Source organism: Sorex fumeus, unplaced genomic scaffold, assembly GCF_029834395.1.
Source record: "Sorex fumeus unplaced genomic scaffold, SorFum_2.1 ptg000009l, whole genome shotgun sequence".
NCBI classification, from domain to species: Eukaryota; Metazoa; Chordata; class Mammalia; order Eulipotyphla; family Soricidae; genus Sorex; species Sorex fumeus.
In genome coordinates, this window is record NW_026606066.1 from 25364087 (window position 1) to 25386519 (window position 22433).

At 44.5% G+C, this 22433-nt stretch overlaps 1 protein-coding gene across 2 annotated transcripts in view; it reads left to right on the plus strand.

Annotated features, from left to right (window-relative positions):
- The window catches only part of ITGA6 (integrin subunit alpha 6), a 90338-nt gene that overhangs the window by 34929 nt on the left and 32976 nt on the right, over positions 1–22433 (plus strand). For both annotated transcript variants that reach the window (XM_056110304.1, XM_056110305.1), the window contains exons 2-9: positions 8773–8897; positions 10929–11008; positions 12554–12809; positions 15545–15676; positions 19204–19414; positions 20658–20851; positions 20980–21068; positions 21722–21840. In XM_056110304.1, coding sequence (XP_055966279.1) covers positions 8773–8897; positions 10929–11008; positions 12554–12809; positions 15545–15676; positions 19204–19414; positions 20658–20851; positions 20980–21068; positions 21722–21840 — 1206 coding nt within the window. The remainder of the gene's footprint in view (positions 1–8772; positions 8898–10928; positions 11009–12553; positions 12810–15544; positions 15677–19203; positions 19415–20657; positions 20852–20979; positions 21069–21721; positions 21841–22433) is intronic.

The window sequence follows — 22433 nt, forward strand, 5'->3', positions numbered from 1 at the left end:
CCCCAAAACAAAACAATTGAGAAAGGAAAATTGAACTTACCCAGACTGTTTGTTCAGGGGCTATATCCAGTGGTGCTCAGGGGCTACTCCAAGTTCAGTGCTTCCCGAATGCTACCACTTGTGCTTAGGGAAACACGTTGTGCCAGGGATTGAACCAGGGTTTCTGCATGCAAAGCATTTGCTCCAGGTTTTTAGGTACCTCCCAAGAAAAAGCTCTTAAACCCAGAGTAAAAGCTCTCTTACTCATATCCCACCAATCCAGGGTGAGAGTAGGACTGTGGTGATGCTGCTGCATATTCAGGGACTCAGTTTACCTGAGTCTGTTCTTTAGCATAACATTTAGGAAATGTTACCGTTCCTTAGCATAAGATTTAGGAAAACTCAAGTACAAGGGGAGCATGGGCTCCTGGGTGAAAGGAGATGGACCCCAAGAGGGGACTGTGAGAAAATCCTCAAATCCCTGTTGAGCAGGTGGAGGGAGAAGAGCAGTTAGTCCACAGAGGAGGAGGTTGGTGGACTGGAAGAGAAACCAGAGCCAAGATGAGATCCCAAAGTGTGACTGGGAGCTCAGAAAAGCATGAGGCTGAATTAAAGGCAAATAACCGTAGAAAAAACAAAAGGCAATGAGAAATGCCAAGAAAAGCAAAAGTCAAGGCCAAGTGTGAAGTATTCTTGAGCAATTGAACAGCAGGTAAGAAAGGCAAGTCTGTTTGACCTTGACACTAGGAATAGTTTTTTTTTTTAAGGTCAGGGAAATGGATCTGTTATCCCTTAGTTCCTGACTGAGGCATAGTTTCCATGCAATCAGTTCACCTGATTATTTAAAAGAACTGATAATGGAATTGTGATTATAAGACCAAATATGACTTTCAAAAGCTGAATTCTAGTATATAAGGTATAGCTAATATATGGAAGGATTTGGAGAAAGCAAAAGAGTTGAGAAAAAGTGGGTTAGTAATAAAAATGTTATCTTACCAACTGCTGGAGCGATAGCACAGCGGGTAGGGCGTTTGCCTTACAAGCGGCCAACATGGCCGACCCGAGTTCGATTCCTCCACCCCTCTCGGAGAGCCCGGCAAGCTACCGAGAGTATTCGATATGCCAGACACAGTAACAACAAAGTCTCCCATGGAGACGTTACTGGGCCCGCTCGAGCAAATCGACGATCAACGGGAGGGCCTTTACCTTACCTTACCTTACCAACTGGGGAACAGAGAGATTTAATTGAAAGCTAAAAAAAGAGGAAATAAGAGGCAAAATATTTTTTAAATAAAAAGGTAAGCAGATGGGGAAAAAACCCAAAGAAATATGGTGATTAAGCATAGATGGGAAAGTATTCAATAGTTTAAGTACTTTTTCATATTGTGGTATCAACAGTTCTTTATCGCCTCAATAAATCAAGAAATAAATGTATAAGCAAATATCTGAAGTTACCGAGAACCAAGTGACTGGTTTAAAAAGATGTATCCAAAGAATGGGCCCGAAGTGTGGACATCTGTTGATTCCTACCATACATTGTTTTTTACTCTTTGATTTGTCTTGGTATTTATTACTTTAACAAAACATTAAATTGAGTTTGAAGATGGGTCAGATGCAGAAGTCCCCCAATTGCCACAATGATGCCATCTTCTAGTTTTTAAGGTCTCATTTGGAAATAAGTAAGGAAAAGTTTGTGTTTTAAATGAAGCAATAATAGCGTCCTTGTTCTAATGAAGCAATATTTCGCATTTCCTGGGACAGAGTTGCATAGCTCGAAGCAGAAACTTTAATCCTTGAGGAAATGAATTATTGCCAAAAACAATGAAGCAAAGCTATTGTTAAAGTTCTAAAAGTGTCCCAGTGTTTAGAGCTTTTGCTTGAAGTTGCTATGCGAAAAAAGTATACCAGCTTTCCTTGGGGGAGAACTTTTGTGTGTGAAACAGAAGTATGGCTGCTTTGGTATCTAAAATAACTGGTGGTAAATCTTGTGATAGTGGATCCTGAACCTCTGTGCCAAGAATTTTCACCTAGACTCCACTGAGTCTAATTTCTGGTAACTACCACCCTTGTGCAGTTTGCCTTTTACATGGGATTTAATATCTGAAATTTCATTTCTCACCTTTAAAGCTGTTGTTGTGATTGTGGGGCCAGAGAGATATAATACTGGGGTTAAGGCTGCCTTAAGCAGCCTTGCATGCGGCTGATCCTGGTTCCATCTCCAGCACTGTATGCGGTCCCCCAAGAATGAGGCCTCACTCCTGATACAGAATCTAGACTATCCCCTGAAAACCATGGATGTGGCCCCCAAACCCAATAATACTGTGGTTTTGTAAGTTTTTGAATTTTGTCTTTGTGGTTTAAATGTGAGCTTCCAATATGTTGGAATCTCCAAGTATCCCCCTGCCCCAGGAAAGTCTCAAAATCGGAGGTGATTTATCTGTGGACTCCTTTTTCCCTGTTCTTTTGGTGTTTCAAATAGTCAATCCAGGTTCTTGCCCCTCGATTCCTTTTTTTTTCCCTCCTTTGACCTGGTAATTGTCAGCCTTCTGGGACCCCAGGCTCTTCCCACCACTGAGGGCTCCAACTTACTGTCCTTGAACCCTGTTTGTCACCCAATGGTGAGTTGTGACTAGCTCCGAATTCCTGGCTCCCTACTGGGAGAGCAGCAATAACAACAGCTGCTCACGAAAATGTGCACCGAGCAGCCAGACAGCTGCCCTCTGTTTCCTCGCTGCTGCGGGCATCCGGGAGCTACCGCGCGGGTGTGAGTGTCTTGCTGCCTACCCCAGACCCAGCAGTAGAGGGGCTTCCGGGCTAGGGGAGGAAAAGTAGGATTTGGGGCTGCAGCTGGATTTTGGAATGGCCTGAAGGCTCCCCTCGGTGCAGACTGTTTCTCCTGGAGCTCACCTGTCTGCTCTCTCAGGTGCTGGCTGTGGCTGGGCTCTGAAAACAGGGCAGACCAGACAGGACCCCTCTACTGTCATTAATTCCTGTAACCAGAGCCTTCCCCTTCAGGCCTGTGCCCATCTGTGATCAAGGTTGGTTCCAGGCAGTTAGGAGTCTGGTTTCCTGAGCCAGCAAGTAGCTTTATTTAATGAGGAGATACCGGGAGAATTTGGTGGGGTTTATTATGGTGATTATTGCACTGTGAATTACAAAGTTACAAAGTTATTCATGATTAGCTTTTACATGTAAATGTTTCAACACTGAGTGCCTTTATCAGTGTCCACTTCCTTCCACCCGTGTCCTCAGTTTTCCCACCCTCCCCTCCCAGACTGCCTTTATGGCAGGCACTTTTGGCCATGCTCAGAGTTACTCCTGGCTCTGCACTCAGGAATCACTCCTGGCGGTGGGACCCTATGGGATGCTGGGGGTCAAACCCAGATTGGCCGCCGTGCAAGGCAAATGCTTTAACTGCTGTACTGTGCCGCTCTGGCCCTGTTGGGAGGCACTTTTTATTTTTTAATCTCCTTCCAGCACCCCATCCTCCTCCAGAGTGAGCACTTCCTACCACTGTTGTCCTGGTGATCCCTTCCCTGACCTCTCCCCCATTGCCAGTGGCAAGCTTCCTACTGCAAACCATTTCTGCTGTCCTGTTTTTATTGCATCTGGACATTTATTATTCAACCACTGTTTTCTACTGTTTCTTTATATACCGCACCTGAGCAAGACCACTCTGTGCCTAACCCCGTCCCCCCAACTCAGCATGATACTCTTCTAGATCCATCCAACAGCAGCCAATTGCCGAATTTAAAGCCGAGTACTACTCCTTTGTGTGTGTGTACTGAAGTTTCTTTATCCAATCTTAGGCGCTTCAGTTGTTTCCAGATTTGGGGTATTGTGGGTAATAACTCTCCATGGGGCTGGAGCGATAGAACAGTGGATAGGGCACTTGCCTTGCATGTGGCCGCAGGGCCGACCTGGGTTCGATTCCTCCGCCCCTCTCGGAGAGCCTGGCAAACTACAGCAAAGCCTGGTAAGCTCACCTTTGCCTGGTAAGCTAACCGTGAAGTATTCCATATGCCAAAACAGTGACAAGTCTCACAATGGAGAAGTTACTGGTGCCTGCTCCAGCAAATTGATGAACAACGGGAGGACAGTGGTGCTACAGTGCAGTGGTACGCTCTATGAACACAGACGTGCAGCTGGCTGTGTTTTCTGCATCTGGCTCCACCTAACTCCCTGGGCGCCTCCCCGGGATGACTTTCCTGATTTGCCTGTAAGCGAGAGCTCAGAGGAGGGCGCACCTGGAGCAGCCCCCCCCCCCTTTTTCCATTTCTGCTCTTCCTGTGGCTGGGGGAGAGGGCCCACAGTAGCCCAGCTTCCTCTAGCTTTTCAGGCGCCTGGGATGGGTCGGAGAAATAACATCTGGAGTGTTTGTGGCAGTGAGTGAGCCAGGACAGTCAACAGGACCCAGACTCACCTTCTGCAGAGGTACTAGCCTCTGGGCTCAGTTCACTGTTTTCTAAGAGTGGTTCCACCCCCCCCCCCCCCCCCCCAGAACCTTCCGTGTGCCCCACCAGCTGTTCTGTGGTCATCTCGCAGGAGCCCGGCGTGGCTAGCACCCATCTCCGCCGGCCCCACGGGAACGAAATGCCATGGGTGCGGAGGAACAGAGGGACAGACGGGGTGCCTAGGGACTCCCTAGCCCGCAGCCTGGAGACCCGAGCTGGAGGAAGCGGCCGGCTGCCGGGCGGTGCTTGCAAATGCAACAGTGTCTACAGCTTCTGTAAATAACAGGAAGCGCCGCCCCTGCAGGGCACCCGGGGTCGGCGGAAGAGCCCGAGGTGGGGAGTAGGGGGTGGGGGTGAGGGTGGGGGTGGTGAGGGGGTTTCCCCAGGGCTGCTGCACCCAGGATCGGGGCTCGGCTCCAGTCTCTGGCCACACGGCGCGCCCATTGCACGGTTTTCTCCTGCCCTCTCGCCCTCACTCGGGGCCCCTTGGAGACCCCGTCCGCAGCGGGGGACCCCTCCTCTGCGCCTGCACTGCCTGGTCTCGGTGCAGAGGCCTCCCGCGGGGGTCGCCCCGGGCCAGAGTGTGGCCCTGCAGTGTTTGTGGGATACAAACCTTGATGGCATCAATGAACCCGCACCGAAAACAGGAAACCCGAAGTCTGCCCGCCTCACCAGCCTCCTGGGTGTGGACGAGCCCGAGGGAGTGGTTAGAGAAGACACAGTAATAACCTGGGGCGCCTTTGATGCATTGCTCTGAAGTCAGTTACCTTTACGGGAAATCTCTGCACCACCCAGCCCAGCCCTGCAGCCCCGTAGCCCTGCAGTCCTGCCCCGCCTTCCCGCCACCACCTTCCCGGGCCCTGCAGTCTCCCTTGCTTCCTTGTAGAGCCTCTTGAGCCCTTCAACCCTCCCAGCAAAAATGCCTTCCAGTTGCTGGGATTGATTAACTCCCAGAAAGGCCTGGGGAAAACTTGGCTGCCTGGTCACTTTGGCTCTGGCTGAATGATAGCTGTGAGATCTCCCAGGGGCAGAGTCCCGTCTACCCCGGTAGACTCCTTCCTCCCCATTTCCCCCCACCCCCCAACCCCCCACACCACCATCCCGGGCGCAGGCTTCCACCCCCTTGACACCAGGTGCTTGCCCTTGTTGCTGGTGGTCCAGGCCGGGGTTACCCGCTCTGCTCTGTGTGGGGCTCATGGGATCAGGCCTGAGACAGGGCAATACTAGGCCCGCAGGGGCACAGCTGGGCACGCTGGGCACTTGACCTTGAGTGCCCCCTGCCCAGATACCCGAGGTGCCCAGACCCAGACCCTGCCTGCTCCATCCCAGCTATCTCCTGTGATGGGGACTGTAAGACGGGATGGCATTGGAGGTGGCAGCTGACCGTGCTGCTGCTCTTCAGGGAACTGGGAGGGCGGTGGGTCCCCAGCCAAGGGTTGCCCCCGCCCCTAGCCAGGCCCTCGTTCTGCAGTGCCCAGCTACGCAGGCATCTCTTTGTGCCAAGTGTGTTGTGTTTACTGCAATGGCAATGGCTTAAAAAAAAGATGTAAATGAGAAGAAGCACTATGTTATATTAAGTGATTTAAATTTATTTACATAGGTTCTAATCATATCGCAGTCAGTCATCATGAATTGATTTTACTGACTTATATTTTAGTAATTCCACTTGCCATTCCTTTGAAGTTTTGTTGTAACAAGCAGAAAATTTGTTTATATGTCTGCCACAGAGGCAGGCTGGGAGTTGGAAGGGAACCTGAGGACGTTGGTGGAGGGATTGGTGTTGGAGCACTGTGTACCTGAACAACTATGAACAGCTTTGCAAATCATGGTGTCTTCAAAAAATATTGGGTGGGGGCGCGCCACACCCAGCAGTGATAGGGGGTTACTCTTGGTTGTCAGAAATTACTGCTCAGGGGACCACATAGGATGCCAGGGATCAAACCTGGGTCAACTTTGTGCAAGGCAAGCGCCCTACCCACTGGACTATATTGCTCCAGCCCCAAATCAGAAACATATTCTTTCAAAAGATGTGAAGTCCTTGATGGAGAGCTCAGCAGAGACCGAAGTAGGGAATGTATTGTCCGGGACCCCGTGGCAGTGGTGTTGGGAGGGTCTTTGTAGCTTGGTTTGTGCCTTTGCACCTTTGACGTGGGTGTATCCTTAGGGCACCCAGTGACCTGCCATCTGTCTGTCGGTAGTGGGTACTCAGTGTCTTCGGTGCCCCTGGCCCCCAACTCTGCCTTTGTTCTGTCTATGCAGGTGTGTGTTCTTTTCTCTTGGTTTCTTTTCTGAGTTATTCCATCAACCAGCCAGATCCCAGAGAGTGTAAAATGGGTGGTGAGTAAGAACTTTAGCAAAAGGAACTTGGCAGAAAGACAGCAGCTCTCTAATGCTCCCATCTTGAACAACGAAGGGTCAGGGTCATGGAAAGGGAAGATTTGGTCTAGAGTACTGTGCGGTTTACATGGGACAGGGAAGTGGGAGGGGTCCTCAGGACACTGGTGGAGGGAAGTGGGCTCTCTGGTGATGGGTGTAGCATTGGAGTGATGTACGCATGAAAAGTATGATCGAAAATCTTGTAAATTCCAGTATTTAAATTAAAAAAAATTTTTTTATCTCTTCTGGTTGGGATGTTGGGGTGGGGTGGGGTGGGGTTGTGTGTCTCTTATAGAGGATAACAGGAACACTTGGAATGGAAGGGAAGGACTGTTACAGTGGCTGACATATAAGTGGCACCCCTCAGATCCTCCTCAAATTGGCGGGTGGTGGGGCAGGTGGTCTCAGCTGCAGTGCTCAGGACTTACTCCTGGCTCAGTGCTCAGAGACCATTGCTGGTGGTGCTTGGGATCATGTCTAATGCTAGGGTTTGAACTGGGATAGGCAGGTGCAAAGCAAGGGCCTTAGCTCTTGTGCTGTCTCTTTGGCCCCTTCCCTGAATTTTTAGGGAGAAACTGGTTGGATGCTAGTGGATGAGCTGGTGGGAGAGAAGCATGTCCAGAGATTAAGAAATCAACTGGAAGAGAGGCCAGGTTATCTTAGGTCAGCGTTCAGTTCGATGGCAGTATTGTTAACAGATCTTATGGGGCATACTAAAAAGTGTAGGAGTTGATCTGGGCAAAAATGGAGTCAAAACTGGCAGTACCAGACACACAGCAGTTAGGATCCCTGTGCGAGATGAGCTGGAAGAGAAGCTGAGAGAGAAAGTGCCTGGAGAATGCAGACCCTTTCACTGCCTGGGGTTTGAAGCCTGTGCTCTTGGCGCTGGTTGTCTTCAGGGTTTGGTGTTGCGATGTTGAGGCCCTTGCAGACTTAGGTTTGGGTGTGCTATCATTGGCGACCAATGCATTAAAGTCTAATGACCTCCTTGTTGCATAGCGTATAAATGGAAAATCTAGAGTATTGGGAGCTAAATTTGTTGAACCTATTGACTTCCTTTCAGAGAAAAGCAAAACCAGTCATTCAGACACGTCCTATGACCCCACTTTCCAGAAATGTATCTTCTTTTAAACAAGGCAAACAAAAACAGGAAGACATAGCCCCCAATTGCACTCAAGCCTACTGTTCCTCCCATGCCCCCAATACCTACCCCCCCTCCCCGTGAGGGGGGGCAGTTCTGCCCATATTGGACAGTTCTGATCTAGGGAAGGCACAATATTAAAAAAATACTGCCTGTTATTGTTTACTGAGTCTCATGTGATCATTTTTCCTTCTCTGGTGTGAGAGTGTTTTGTTGGTTGAGTTCTGTAGGATGACCTTGACTTAGAAGTCAGGGACTCGTTCTATTGAAAAGTGGTTCAATTCAGCCCTTGTCCCAGTAGGGTGGCCCATCTATCTATTCTAGACCTGAGTAGCGTTGAATTTTGGTCTCTTGCATTAAACGGCTAGATCAGTTGACTGAGAATCACTGGTGAGGACCCCTGAAATTGGGATGGGGGACATGCCTATACAGCCAAGCCCTAGAGAGGTGGGTCTTCTGTGGCTGTGAGTCTTGGCTTGATTTGTATATTTGTGTGTTGTATGAACCAGCTTAGGACTCTGTCTTTGCGTTCCCTCCCCATTTAGGATAAAAGAATAAGTCATCTCTCATTTTTAGGTTTTTTTTAGGGGGTACAGTCCCTCCCAGCTGTGTGTTCAGGACTTACTCCTGGCACTGCATTCAGGGATCACTCCTGACAGGCTTGGAAGGACCCTATGGGGTGCCGGAACCCGAGTTGGCCTCATGGAAGGCAAAAGCCCTACTAGGCTCTCTACTAAGTCTTTGACAACTTTGGTTCTGTCAAGTGCAAAGTGAAATGCCTATTAATAACTTAGGTTTCCCAATGGTCTGTTTCATCCACAGGTTGCTGGTGGGAGCTCCTCGGGCAGTGGCCCTTCCACTGCAAAGGGCCAACAGAACAGGTGGCCTATACAGCTGTGACATCACCTCGCAGGGACCTTGCACACGAGTTGAATTTGATAACGATGGTATGTTCTGCACTTTCTGTGTTCCTGTGGCCCACCAAGGCTGCTGTGTGCTTTCTGCTTTTCCTATGCAAGAGGAAGAGGTGCAAGCATTCATTCTTGGAGAGAATACCCTGATCAGCACTGACTACAGCTTTGTTGTCGCTTGCACCCATAAATACACTCTCTAATCTCTCACCCTTAATGCTGCGCGTTTGTAAACCGATTTCGTGTATGCATGCTGCCATCTAGTGATAAAGTGTGGTTCTGCAGGGGGGTTGTTGAAAATCTGGATTCAGAGCAGCAAGGAACCGGAGTGTGCTTAGTCAGCAGCCAATACTTCCTGCTGTTCAGGTATGTGGCAGAGAGACTTTAAAATCTCAGGTCTCTTCAAGTGAGAGCCCTGAGAGCCGACTGACGATTGACGTTGATAAAACCTGCCCTGCTGTTTCAGAAGCTTGTTCTGTGAGGAGTGTGTGTTGAGTAAAACAATTAGTCTCCTCAGCAACACAAGTCAAACCTAATTTGACATGCTTGGTCTAGTTAGACCATCAGATTCATCTTTATATTCATCTTTTGCTTTTCCATCTTTTAGAGAAAACACGCCTTTGTTATAGTTCAATATAAAAATGATACGTAAACTGTAGGGAATGTCTAAAGGACAGACTGTTAAAGAACGAACTCAGAACCCACTGTTAATTTAGGCATCAACAATTTTGAGCAATTCTGATGTTTTTCCTTGTTTGCTGAAAGCTCTTTCTTTTCTCTTCCTCTAATTCTGTGATACAGAAGTTTGTGAGGAAGGTAGCATTTGTATATAGGAACATGCAGTGCGTTCAGATTGACGCTGATATATGATGAGCCCAGGAATTGCCTTTTGAGCATTATCTATAGCACTTGTCATTTATCAGACCAAAAGCAAATCCAAGATCTTGCTTTTTGTCTCGGTAAAGAAAAGAACAGTTCATGCTCTGATGTAACAGATTTGGGAGCATGTGGGAAAGTGACGGCTTTGCTCATTTGGTTGGCAGTTGGATTTGACAAACCGGGTATTACATGGTCGATTTGAGGCTCATGTGGGAACCCTTAGTCATCTAACTTTGAAATTCCTTTCTCTGTTCAGGACTGTGGCATCAGGGCAAAGCCACATGGTAGAGCTATGAATTGTAGATGAAGAATTTTGTAAAAGGGTCCTGGGGTAGCTCAGTGGCAAACGTTCCTGCCATAGATACCTAAGGCTCAGACTTCAGTCCCTAACAGTATCTCACACGGTGGTGTCACTCCCAGAGACCCACCTAGTAAAGTCTGTGTGATCCCCCATGAACTAATGTGCACAATTCCCAGTGAAATTTGCAGCCAAAATGTGGTGAGAAGGACAGTTAAAGAGTAAAGAGGGGACCAGAAAGAGAGAGTACAGTGGGCAGGGTATTTGCCTTGCATGAAGCTGACCCAGGTTCAATGCCTGGCATCCCATATGGTCCCCTGAGCACTACCAGGAGTGATCCCTGAGCATTGTCAGGTGTTACCCAAAAACAAAAGTAGAGACAAAAATAAGTAGAGACCCTCTCTCCCCACCACTCCCACATTGAGCACCTATGTGTGAGAACCTCAATGAAGAGAGGAGTAGGAAAAGGTAGAGGAGCAAATTTTTAAAAAAAATTCATAATGTGTGAAAGGAGAGAGAGAAGGAGAAGGAAAGGCCCTGCCATAGAGACTGGCTTGGCGGGGGTGGGGGGGTGCCAGGGGGGAAACTGAGGGCATTGGTGGTGGGCGATGTACACTGGTGGAATGCATGGGTATTGGAACATTGTATGACTGAAACTGATCACGAACAGCTTTATAACTGTATCTCATGGTGATTCAATTTTAAAAAATTCATTAAGTATTCTCGGGATGATTCACTTAAGATGAAAAATAAATTTGGGGGATCGGGTAAATGCATTTGCTTAGTAGCTAGACGTGGAGTGGAGTCATTTAGAAAACGGATGTTTTGGCAAATCTGTTAGTGTATAGTCTGTTCGGTTGCTTTCAAGTCCTGTCTTGTGCCTTCCACAGCTGACCCTACATCGGAAAGCAAGGAGGATCAGTGGATGGGCGTCACTGTCCAGAGCCAAGGCCCAGGGGGCAAAGTTGTGGTGAGTCTAGAGAAACCTGTTCATGCCACAGTGTCTGGGTGTCTTGATATGCCAGCTCACGGCAGTAGCCAGACAGGCAGGCAGAGCCCTTGCTGACATGGGGGTTCTTTCTAGAGAATGTACTGCTTTAAAGCAGGAATCAGTGTCGAGATGAAATCAAAGCAGACTCTTTTCCCTGTGATTCCTGACAAAATTTGGAACAGCTATACAATTTGCTTCTCTTTCAAGCTTTCAGAAGATAACTACTGATAAACCTTCATTAAGACCACTCCTTAAACTCTTGGTTGTCTTTAAAAGGAAGAACAAAACTAGGTCTGGGTTTCTGTCCTAGGAACTTTCTGTAGAAGAGATTGTTCCTGGCAAGTGGTAAGATTAGATCATTTAAAATCCTCATTATTTTGTTGGAGAAACTAATGGGATAGTAACAAAGGAAAGAAGATGTATTAGCTGAAGTATGCAAGATGCCATGTTATTATTCCAGGCTAGACTCTGATGATCTTTTTGTTGCTTTTAAAATTTGATTACTGCTGAACAGGTGTGCATATAGAAAGTTTATGTAGAAAAACAAATTCTGTTCAACATTATGTTTTTATATTTAAGGAATGCATTCTGGGTTGTTGACTATTACGAAGTATTTTCAGCGTATTACAAGGAGAGTCACTATGAGATAGAGATAGTTTTAATCACACCTACTATAATTCTCTTCACCTTTTAAAAATAAATATAATGAGGCTAGAGCTATAGTACAGCAGGTAGGGTGCTTGCATTGCATGCAGCTGATCCAGGTTTAATCCCTGGCACCACATGTGATCCCCTCAGCAATGCCAGGTGTGGCCCTAAATTTTTTTTAAAAAATTTAAAAAAAGAAAGAAAAGAAACATACACATCTCATATGAGTACTTTTCACAAACATACTGTTGTGAAGAGTCATACAACCATTCAGAGCCAAGTGAAAAAAAAGAAATCTTTCCCATGGCTTGTGTGGCAGGTGAATTTACAGATCTACTGGCTATGGATTACAAATTGGTGTTCAGTATTTGTATTGCCTTGTTCTTCTCTGGGTGAGAATCGGGCAGAATCCTAGCTTCCACATGCTTCTTAGTGCCACTTTGGGAAGACTTGCTGGTTTTGGATACGGTTTTTAGATAAGGATAGGTGTAACCATCCTATGATGGGTCTCATTGTCCTAAAGAGCCTTGAATATAATCTCAGGGCTAGGATGAAGGAGACGTTGCTCGAGGCAATCGACGAATAACAGGATGATTTGTGATTTGTGATTGTGATTTTCTGGTTTTGTGTCATTTCACTTTTTGGGTCATACCCAGAGGCGCTCAGGACTGGCTCTGTACTCAGAAATCAACAAAGGCAAGTGCTCGAGAGACCAGATGGGATGCTGGAGACTGAGCCTGGGTCAGCTGCATGCTAGGCAAGCACCTTACGTCCCGTGCTATCACTCCATCCCCAGAGCCTCATTTTTATGGACAGTCTTAATCCATTTGTCGTCAGCTATAAAGCAGTGGGTTACTTTATTCCATCTGCTTGCAGACGTGTGCTCATCGATACGAGAAGAGGCAACATGTTAACACAAAGCAGGAATCCCGGGACATCTTCGGAAGGTGCTATGTCCTCAGTCAGGACCTCACCATTGAAGATGAAATGGACGGAGGGCACTGGAGTTTTTGTGATGGTCGATTACGAGGCCATGAAAAATTTGGTTCTTGCCAGCAAGGTGTAGCAGCCACTTTCACTAAAGACTTTCATTACATTGCATTTGGAGCCCCGGGCACTTATAACTGGAAAGGTATGACTTGTATATTTACTGGAATAGAGATTAGAAGGAGTAGGAGTACGTAAGTTCTGTGCCAATTATTTATTTATATTTTTATGTACCGTGGTTTACTATATTTTAAGTTAAAATAAATGTGTTTGCGTTTCTATACATAAATATAAGGTATCTATGTATTATAGAGATGGGGGGTAGAACATGGAATCTGAAAATTACATGATTTTTAAAAAAATCATGTTGGTAGAAACATGTTTTAAGAGATTTAACCCTGGTTCCAGTAATTTGCATTAATATGGTAGTTCACTTGTTTTTTTTTTCCTCTAAGACAACCTGAGTAGTTTTTGCTCTTTTATATCTGCTTATTTCATGCATCTTGAAGGTCTGTTTTGATTTTTTTTTTCGTCCAGAGCAGAGAATGGTGTGGTTTTGATGCTATATATAAAAGGGCTATATTTCATTAATAAAGCAGTGACGGTAAAAGGGCAGATGACAAGGGAACTTTGGGATGATAATTTCAGGTAGCTTGTTTGATGTTGTGATAGAGATGAAAGGGGACATTGCGGGAGAGGTAGAGGGTGGAGAATTGCCTGGTTTTTGACTGGGTGAACCTACTTGATTCTCTAATGAAGAGTTAATATTTCAAAAAATTTAAACAGGTATAGAAGGGAACTACATTATAAAGAACAATCTTTAACTGTCATTGTCAGTGACTACATATCAGACTTTTGAGAAAAAATTTATTTAAATAAATGTATGTTACATAACATTTTCACTAGTCAGAAAATCTTAGGGAAATTTCCCCTGTTCTATTAAAAAAATTCACATTTTAATCTGTATTAAATTTTTTTATCCTTGAGAACAGTTTCCTCTGTCAATTATAATACTGGGAGTAACTTCATTTGTGTCTTATAGTCAACTAATCTTCCACATAACAGTGTTTGCAGGTTATTTTTGCCTAATTGAAATAGCACATTGCATAAATTTTTAATTTAAGTCTTTGATTTTTCTTTAGATAACATGGTAGCACTGTAGCACTGTCCTCCCGTGTTTCATCGATTTGCTCGAGCAGGTTTAGTAACGAGCTCCATTGTGAGATTTGTTGTTACTGTGTTTGGCATAATGAATCTGTCATGGGTAGCTTACCAGGCTTTGCCATGGGGGCGGGCGAGATCCTCTTCATAGCTTGCTGGGCTCTCTGGGAGGGGCAGAGGAATCGAACCAGGTTGGCCTGGCTGGCCACATGCAAGGCAAACACCCTATTGCTGTGCTATCACTCCAGCCCTTCAGGAGTGCATCATTGAAAATTATCATGCATACATACCACACTAAGCTCATTATATGATGCATTACATGTTACACTGAGTACATTAAGTCTATTCTGTCCTTCACCATGTCACTGTTCCCATTGACTTGAACTTTACATAGCCCTTAGCCCCTTTTCCTTCTGGTAGCTAAGAGGCCTTATAGTCTGACTGTTTTTGTTTAATTTAGTACATCTCTTTGTCTTCTCTGTATACCACATGAGTGAGTTTATGCATGTTTGTCTTTCTCCATCAGACTTACTTCACTAACATAAATAATACCCTCTAGGTCAGACCACGCCGTTGCACATGGTAGAATTTCTTCTTTATTAACTGAGAATGGAGCAAAACATCCAGTTTATAGTTTGCTGCAGGTTGACTTTAGGTTGAACTTGCGACCACTCACTACTTTTGGACTAGCAATAGCACAGCGGGTAGGGCATTTGCCTTGTACACGGTCGTCCCAGGTTCGATTCCTCCACCCCTCTCAGAGAGCCTGGCAAGCTACCCGTGACATATTCGATATGCCAAACACAGTATCAACAAGTCTCTCAATGGAGATGTTACTGGGCCCGCTCAAGCAAATCGATGAATAACGGGAAGACAGTGCTACAGTGCTACAGTACAAAACATGTTGAATTTAGATATAGCTTCAGTTCTGTTTCTATCTGGTTTTTGTGGGATGGGGCATGGAGCTCAGCCGTACTCAGGGGCTGCTCCTGTCTCTGTGTCTAGGGGCATTCCTGGCAGTCTTGGGAAAACATATAAGCTGACAGGGAAGAAACCAGGGCTGGTCACACGTAAGGCAAGTGCCTTAAACCCTGTACTATCTCACTGGCCCAGAAATAATTTTAACCAAAATAGAGTTCTGTTTAGTTTAAAAAAAAACATAAAACACTCATCAATTGTATATGGAAATTATGTATTAATTATCTGCTTTGTAAATCCTGATTTTCAATGTTGCCATTGGAAAAAAAACAGTGACTTGGTTTACTATAATTTTTTGTCTTTTTAATTATTGAAAATTATTAACTAATCGTAAAGTGATTTAAAGACAAGATCAAGATAATTCACTTTTAAGTTTTATTCATAGTAAGTGAGGTAGACTGATTATTTTGCAAAGAATGTAAAACATATCCAGTTTGTGTTATTTTTAATTGTTTTCTGCGGGTTTCATGAATTAAATCCACATTCCATTTTCCATCTGGCATTGTAAATCTAACTTTAAAAAATGCATAAATCATTTTTTTGAATTATCAAAATAAATTTCTTTGATGTCAAATTTGCATGAGCGGGATTTTTTTTTGACCTTAGTAACCCTAAAGGTCATCATATTCCTTTGCCCTTTCTTCCTGTACTGAGTGATAACATAAGGATGTTATAGGAGCCATCTGTTTTGTTTTGATCATCTTCATTTTTTTCGTTGTTTTTACCATTTCATTCCTTTAGGGATTGTTCGAGTAGAGCAGAGGAATAATACTTTTTTTGACATGGACATCTTTGAAGATGGGCCTTATGAAGTTGGTGGCGAGACTGACCGTGATGAAAGTCTAGTTCCTGTTCCAGCTAACAGTTACTTAGGTAGGAACGAGTGCAGGGGGCCTGTCTGCCTTTCCAGCTTCTTCTGTGGGACACTGGCCCCTTGGAGCCAGGAACATCTGTGGCTACCTCAACTGGAATCTTGATGTCAACCTTGATGATTCAGGGGGACCTCTGGCTCCATTCCTGGGATCCTTCTTCTTCTGACCTGGGCTTCCTCAGTGGGGGCAGGAAGCCTATTGTCTCTTAAAATCATTTTTCTCCCTGCTGGGAAGCTTTGTCTCTGAGCTCCTTAGCCTGGAGACTGAAATGGGCCATTCATGAAGCTGCTGAGAAAATGCCTGGCTGTGAGCAGTGAGCTGAGCTGTCCTCTCTCTCATTGCCGCTGGCTGCCCAGAAGGACTCAAAGACCCACATTCATGAAGTTGCTCCTAAGAGTCAGTGCAAGACCTCCAGGACCTTCCTCAGTGATTGCAAATCTCCAAAGGTTGGAGATCTCCAAAGATGGGGCCCCCTCGGGTCATAGGGCCCCTGGAGGATGGCCCAGGGGCTTTCTGGCTGAGGCCACGGTGGACTGCAGAAGCAGCTTTGAGGACCCCCAGCTTGTGTCTAAGTGCCAGCTCCTTAACTCCCAGCCTTGTTTGCATTACTAATGGGTGTCCTAAATTATTCATGTGCATTATGGTAATTACACAAAGGCTTTTAAAAGCTTTAATTCTTGGTATGAGTTGACATAAAGAATAATTACTAGGCATTTCTTGGAGAAAATGTAAAAAATCTCCTAAACCTAAATAGTAACCTATTAAAAAAAATAAGGAGAAAAGTACTCATATGCTAGAGTTATTACTAGAACAATGGAAAAGAAAAACAGGTCTGGACAGATGAAACACTCTCTAAACAGTATGTTAGTAAACATAGTCTTTAAAATTGCCCTACTTATATAAATGTATATGAACAACACTTAATTTTTAAAAAGAACTGACAATTAGGATTGTGGTAGGGGGTCATGGGCCCTTTGGGGGTGTTGGGGTACAGTAACTTTGTACATCAGTATGTACTATGGTAACAGCTTACCTAAATTGTTATAACAGATGAGTAAAATAAACTTCAGGCTTTCATCATCCACTCCCTCAAATAAAAATCTTGATGGGAAAGCACAGAAGGGGGAAAAGTTACAGATTCCTTGTGAAGCACCGGTTTTGTGGCATTATTTGACCTTTCTAATATATTATAAAACAAGTGTATTACCCTCTTTTGATGAAGAGAAGGTTCAGAGATCTCAATTACCTAGACCAAGTGATACAGTGAAAAATCTCCCTGCCACGGAAAGGAATGTGGAGAGAGGGGCTGTGCGGGAGGGACGCAGCTTATGTGGGTTAGAGGTTAGAGGCCAGGCAGATGGAAAGGGAACTAGGAGCCCAACTATTTACCGTCTCCATTATTAAACATGAATTTTCAAGGTAAATATTACCAATAAGCTGGTATTTTATTTGAGTATATTTAAAACAAAATCTTACCTTCAAATGTATGACTGAGGAATTCATTTGGGTAAGAGGTATTTTGCTTTGAATCTCTGCTCTGGTCAAGAAACCAACACTTGGGAATTTACATCTGTGGATTTTCTAAACCTGAGTGGCTACTGGGTCATTTGAATATACAGAACATGTTTTATTAAACACCTGTCACCTTTAAAGTGGGTACCAGGGAGGAAAAAAAAAAGTCGTTTGTGTTCTTAATGCTTGAATCGTCCATGCTGTTTGTGAATCTCCGAGTCAGTGGCTTGGAGGAATAAATTTATTGAGTCTTTCCCTTTAAATCAATTGACTTTGGGGAATAAATTTATTGTGAATCTTCTCAAATCAGTGGCTTTGGGGAATAAAATTATTGTGAATCTTTCCCTCCAAATCAGTGATTTTGGGAAATAAATTTATTTGGAATCTTTCCAAACCGGTGACTTTGAGGAATAAAATTATTATGAGTCTTTACCTCCACGTCAGTGGCTTTAGGGAATAAAATTATTTGCACACGGGTTTGGGAGCTGATGGCTAAGTGTTGCTGGGAGTGGAGTCAGCCTCGACAACCAGCCACAGCAGCCGTGGCCCCTTGCCTCTTACCAAGCATAATTGTTTTTTTCTTCCATCTCTTCTGCCCTGTGCCTGTGTACAGGCCTGCTGTTTCTCACCAGCGTTTCCTATACAGATCCTGATCAGTTTGTTTATAAAACTCGGCCTCCCAGGGAGCAGCCCCACACCTCCCCTGATGTGTTGATGAATAGCTACCTAGGTTTGTGACCTCTGAAATGACAAATAAATTGTCTTGGTCATGGTCATTTAAAAAAAAAATTTTGGATCCATACAGAGCATAAATCTTTTCATTTTCTCTTTCATTTCAAGTGAAGCACACATAAAAAGCATGCCAGGGTGGAGGCCCTTGCCGCCAGATGGTTTTCAGAGCTGGATTCGATTATATCAGCCCATTCTAAATTTGCAGCTCATCGTATTTTTCCACTCACTTCACAATTTGAGAACTGCAGCAGTAGTGGTGAAGCTCCTCACGAATAAAGGCCAGTACGAAGGCTGAGCTGCAACTGTACTACAGCCTGCTCACCTTGTGATGGAAAGATGCGCTTAATTTAACTGGCATCAAATGTCGGCTAATCAAAAAACAGACCTGAGCATTTGTAATCCGACATCCTGGTTTTTCACAACTCACACATCCTCATCATTTTCTGCTCCTTGGCCCCTGTATGTAATTGGATAACAACAATGTGCTCACTGCTATTGTTTCTGCCAGGTTCTCAAATACTATCTCATCAATCTTGATTTTGTTTGCATGCTTGTATCTGACAGATAAGTTGGTCTAAAATAATGTCTGTGGTCTATGAATGCAGTTAGCGTTTTCTTCTTGCCTGATTACCAAGAAGACTGATTAATATGGAAGATTCTAATGTTTTGTTGCAGCAGTTCTGTAATAAAACATTAGAATCCCGTGAAATGCATACAGTGGTGCTGTCTGGTTGTGTCTCTGCATATGATCTGGCAGACCCATACCAGAGCTCCATCTCCTGATACAGTCCAGTGTTCCTACCAGGGTTCAAACCGAGTCTTAAAGATACAGGAAGTAGGGGCTGGAGTGATAGCACAGCGGATAGGGTGTTTGCCTTGCATGCGGCTGACCCGGGTTCGATTCCCAGCATCCCATATGGTCCCCCAGCACCGCCAGGAGTAATTCCTGAGTGCAGAGCCAGGAGTAACCTGGTGTGACCCAAAAAGAAAAAAAAAGATACAGGAAGTAGAATTCTTTGGGATTGAAGTTACACACTGCTGAATAGTCTAGAAACATCTCTTTAAAGTCACTTTCCTCAGAAAGCTGTAGAAAGAACCTGTGGCTTCATGCTTACGTCAGATCTCTTACTCTAGGGCTCTTTCCTGTTCCAATACAGTGGTTTCTGGAGAGGGTCAGAAAGGGAGGACTGGGAAGGCAAAGGGGAATGACAGAGTTCCCAGTGCTAGATACATCCTAAATGACAAAGCTTATGGATATAAACTCTTGTGACTGTTTCCCCCTAGGCTTTTCTTTGGACTCCGGGAAAGGTATTATTTCTAAAGATGAGATCACTTTTGTGTCTGGGGCCCCGAGAGCTAATCACAGTGGAGCTGTTGTTTTGCTGAAAAGAAATCCAAAGTCTACCCATCTGCTGCCGGAGCACATATTTGAAGGGGAAGGCCTGGCTTCTTCCTTTGGCTACGACGTGGCAGTGGCGGACCTTAACAAAGACGGGTGAGCAACTTGGGTTCTTTGGGATTGGCCAAGAAATCACTGATGCCTTGACTTCTGTGGATCTGGGGAAGCCAAAGGCAAGTTGACTGAAGAATGTTTCCACTGTCGCTGGCCCTCCACTTCAAATCCCTTATATTCCAGCAGCCAGGGTCATTGCCCTCTCTGGGGTGCAGGGTTAGATTGTTGACTTTTAGATTTTTATTCGTTTCTTGGGATCAAGGGTCTGTGAGAAATTGAGATGGAAGTTATTTTAAAAAACAATGATAAGAGGCTGGAGGGATAGTACAGCAGGTAGGGCATTTGCCTTGCATGAGGCTGACCTGGGTTCGATTCCCAGCATCCCATGTGGTCCCTCGAGCACCGCCAGGAGTAATTCCTGAGCATTACTGGGTGTGACCCAAAAAGAAAAAAAAAGATAAATCTGTATGATTCAGGGTTTGGGAAGGGGTGTGTGAGCTACCCCCAGCAGTACTCCGGGAGATCATGAGGTGTGAGGGATAAAAACCGGGTCACCCTGGTACTAACGCTCCCGCTCCTATCCTGAGGTTCCTGAGGGGCTATTGGTGCCTGCAAAATATCCAGTTAGAGGTGGAATTAGAGACTGTTTTAATATGTAAATTATTGGTTGATGATGTCAATTATGGGGGTGGAGATAGGATCCTTTCTAGAAGTTTCACTGTATTATAGTTCTGACTTGAGGAACTAGCTTTCTTAATCAATTTCTATAAACTTTTCTTTAAGCTACCCTGGTTCTTTATTTTTTATTTATTTATTTATTTATTTATTTTTGCTTTTTGGGTCACACCTGGCGATGCACAGGGGTGACTCCTGGCTCATGCACTCAGGAATTACTCCTGGCAATGCTCAGGGGACCATATAGGATGCTGGGAATCGAACCTGGGTTGGCCACGTGCAAGGCAAATGCCCTACCTGCTGTGCTCCAGCCCCCGGTTCTTTATTTTTTTTAAAAAAAAAAGTTTTAATTTGGGACCTGAAAGATGATTTGTTGGCTTCAAGTACTTGCCCAGCAGGCTTAAAGCTGTGAGTTCTAACCCCAATGTGGGCCTGATAGCCCCGCTGTCTGGGGATCCCTGAGAGAAATTCAAAGGTTTAAATAGAGATTCCAGAGTTGAGGTCTTTTCATCTATTCTTGTGGCCTTAGTACCTGAGTGAGTGGTATTTTCCTGAAACTGCTGATACTTTAGATGATGATTCCCATTTCTGCTCTTCCCCACGTTTCCAGGTGGCAGGATATAGTTATTGGAGCTCCACAGTATTTTGATAGAGATGGAGAAGTTGGAGGTGCCGTGTATGTCTACATGAACCAGCAAGGCAGGTGGAATAATGTCCGACCAATTCGTCTTAATGGAACCAAAGATTCTATGTTTGGCATTGCAGTCAAAAACATTGGAGATATTAATCAAGATGGCTACCCAGGTATGTGATGGATGCTGAAATAATTTTTATGTATCACGTGATTGCCTTCAATACTGAATGCTTCTTATAAAACATTGTGTTGAAAAGTTTTTAAAATTTCATTTTGTTAAAAATGGTATTGCCAACAGATATTGCAGTTGGAGCTCCCTATGATGACATGGGAAAGGTTTTCATCTATCATGGATCTGCGAAGGGAATAAATACCAAACCGACACAGGTAAACATACCGCCCCAATTCACACAATAAGGATCTCAGCGTTTTTATGTATAACAAGATGTTAGGTTCATGTAAATGTTCATGTCGATCATTTTTAATCCAAAAGTAGCTTTGGTAGTTTTAGTAATTTTTGCTTTTAAATATATAGATGTATCTTGAGAAATAGCTATAAATATAATAAGTTGCTTATTATAACTGAAAATTCCAAAGGAAAAGATTTTTTTGATCCTGATAGCATAAGTAGATAGAAATATGGTAGATTCCCTTTGGTCACTTGTTAAAAGAGGGATAAAACAGGATGAGAGAGGTGATTGTGGTACCAATAGAATTCCAATACCAAAAATTTCAAATTACTAAATAAGATGTTTGGAAGGCAGGTAGGGATGTTTGTTTGAAATGCCCCGGGTTACCAGGTTAGTAAACAAACTCATCAAAAATGGACACTTTCATCCTTTGAGATATAATGTGGCTTTTATGATATGAAATGTATGACATACTGGATCCTATGTATACTTATTTATAATTTGTTTAAAACATAATAGAGCCTACCTGTGAGTAAATTCTGATACTTCAGTTCAAAATAAACCTGTTTCTTCTCCCAAGGATAGGTAAGCTCACTGTGGTGGCTGTGTCTGATGCTGTGTTTATTTCAGGTTCTCGAGGGTAAATCGCCTTCTTTTGGATACTCAATTGCTGGAAATATGGACCTTGATAGGAACTCCTACCCCGATGTTGCAGTTGGCTCTCTCTCCGATTCAGTGACTGTTTTCAGGTATGTTATCTCTATCACTAGTTAAGTCTCTTCAACAGGGAGGTCACCTTTCTGAATTGAAATTTATAATGCTCTGCTTCATAGGCAAAGGCTTTTATGAACTTCAAAGGGGTTTTTGTGTATGTGTATATGTTGGGGACAGGGGGAGGCATATCCGGTGATGCTCAGGGCTTATTCCTGGTTCTGTGTAGGGATTACTGCTGGTGGTGCTTGGGGGACCATATGTGGTGCCAGAAATTAAGCCAGGGTCCATGTCCAGGGCAAGTGCTTTGCCCTCAGTATTATCACTCTGGCCCAAATCTTTTTTTTTCCTCCTTTTTGGGTCACACCTGGCGATGTGCAGGGGTTACTCCTGGCTCTGCATTCAGGAAATACTACAGGCGGTGCTCAGGAAACCATATGGGATGCGGGGAATTGAACCTGGGTCAGCCGTATACAAGGCAAACGCCCTACCCGCTGTGCTATTGCTCCAGCCATGCCTCTTATGTTTCTCGACTTAAAAGTATTCACCATTTTTAAAAGGTAGAAGAGAAAAAGTTTTTATCAAAAGCAATTAGAAGACATGTGTGTACTTTGAGATATAACCCTCAAAA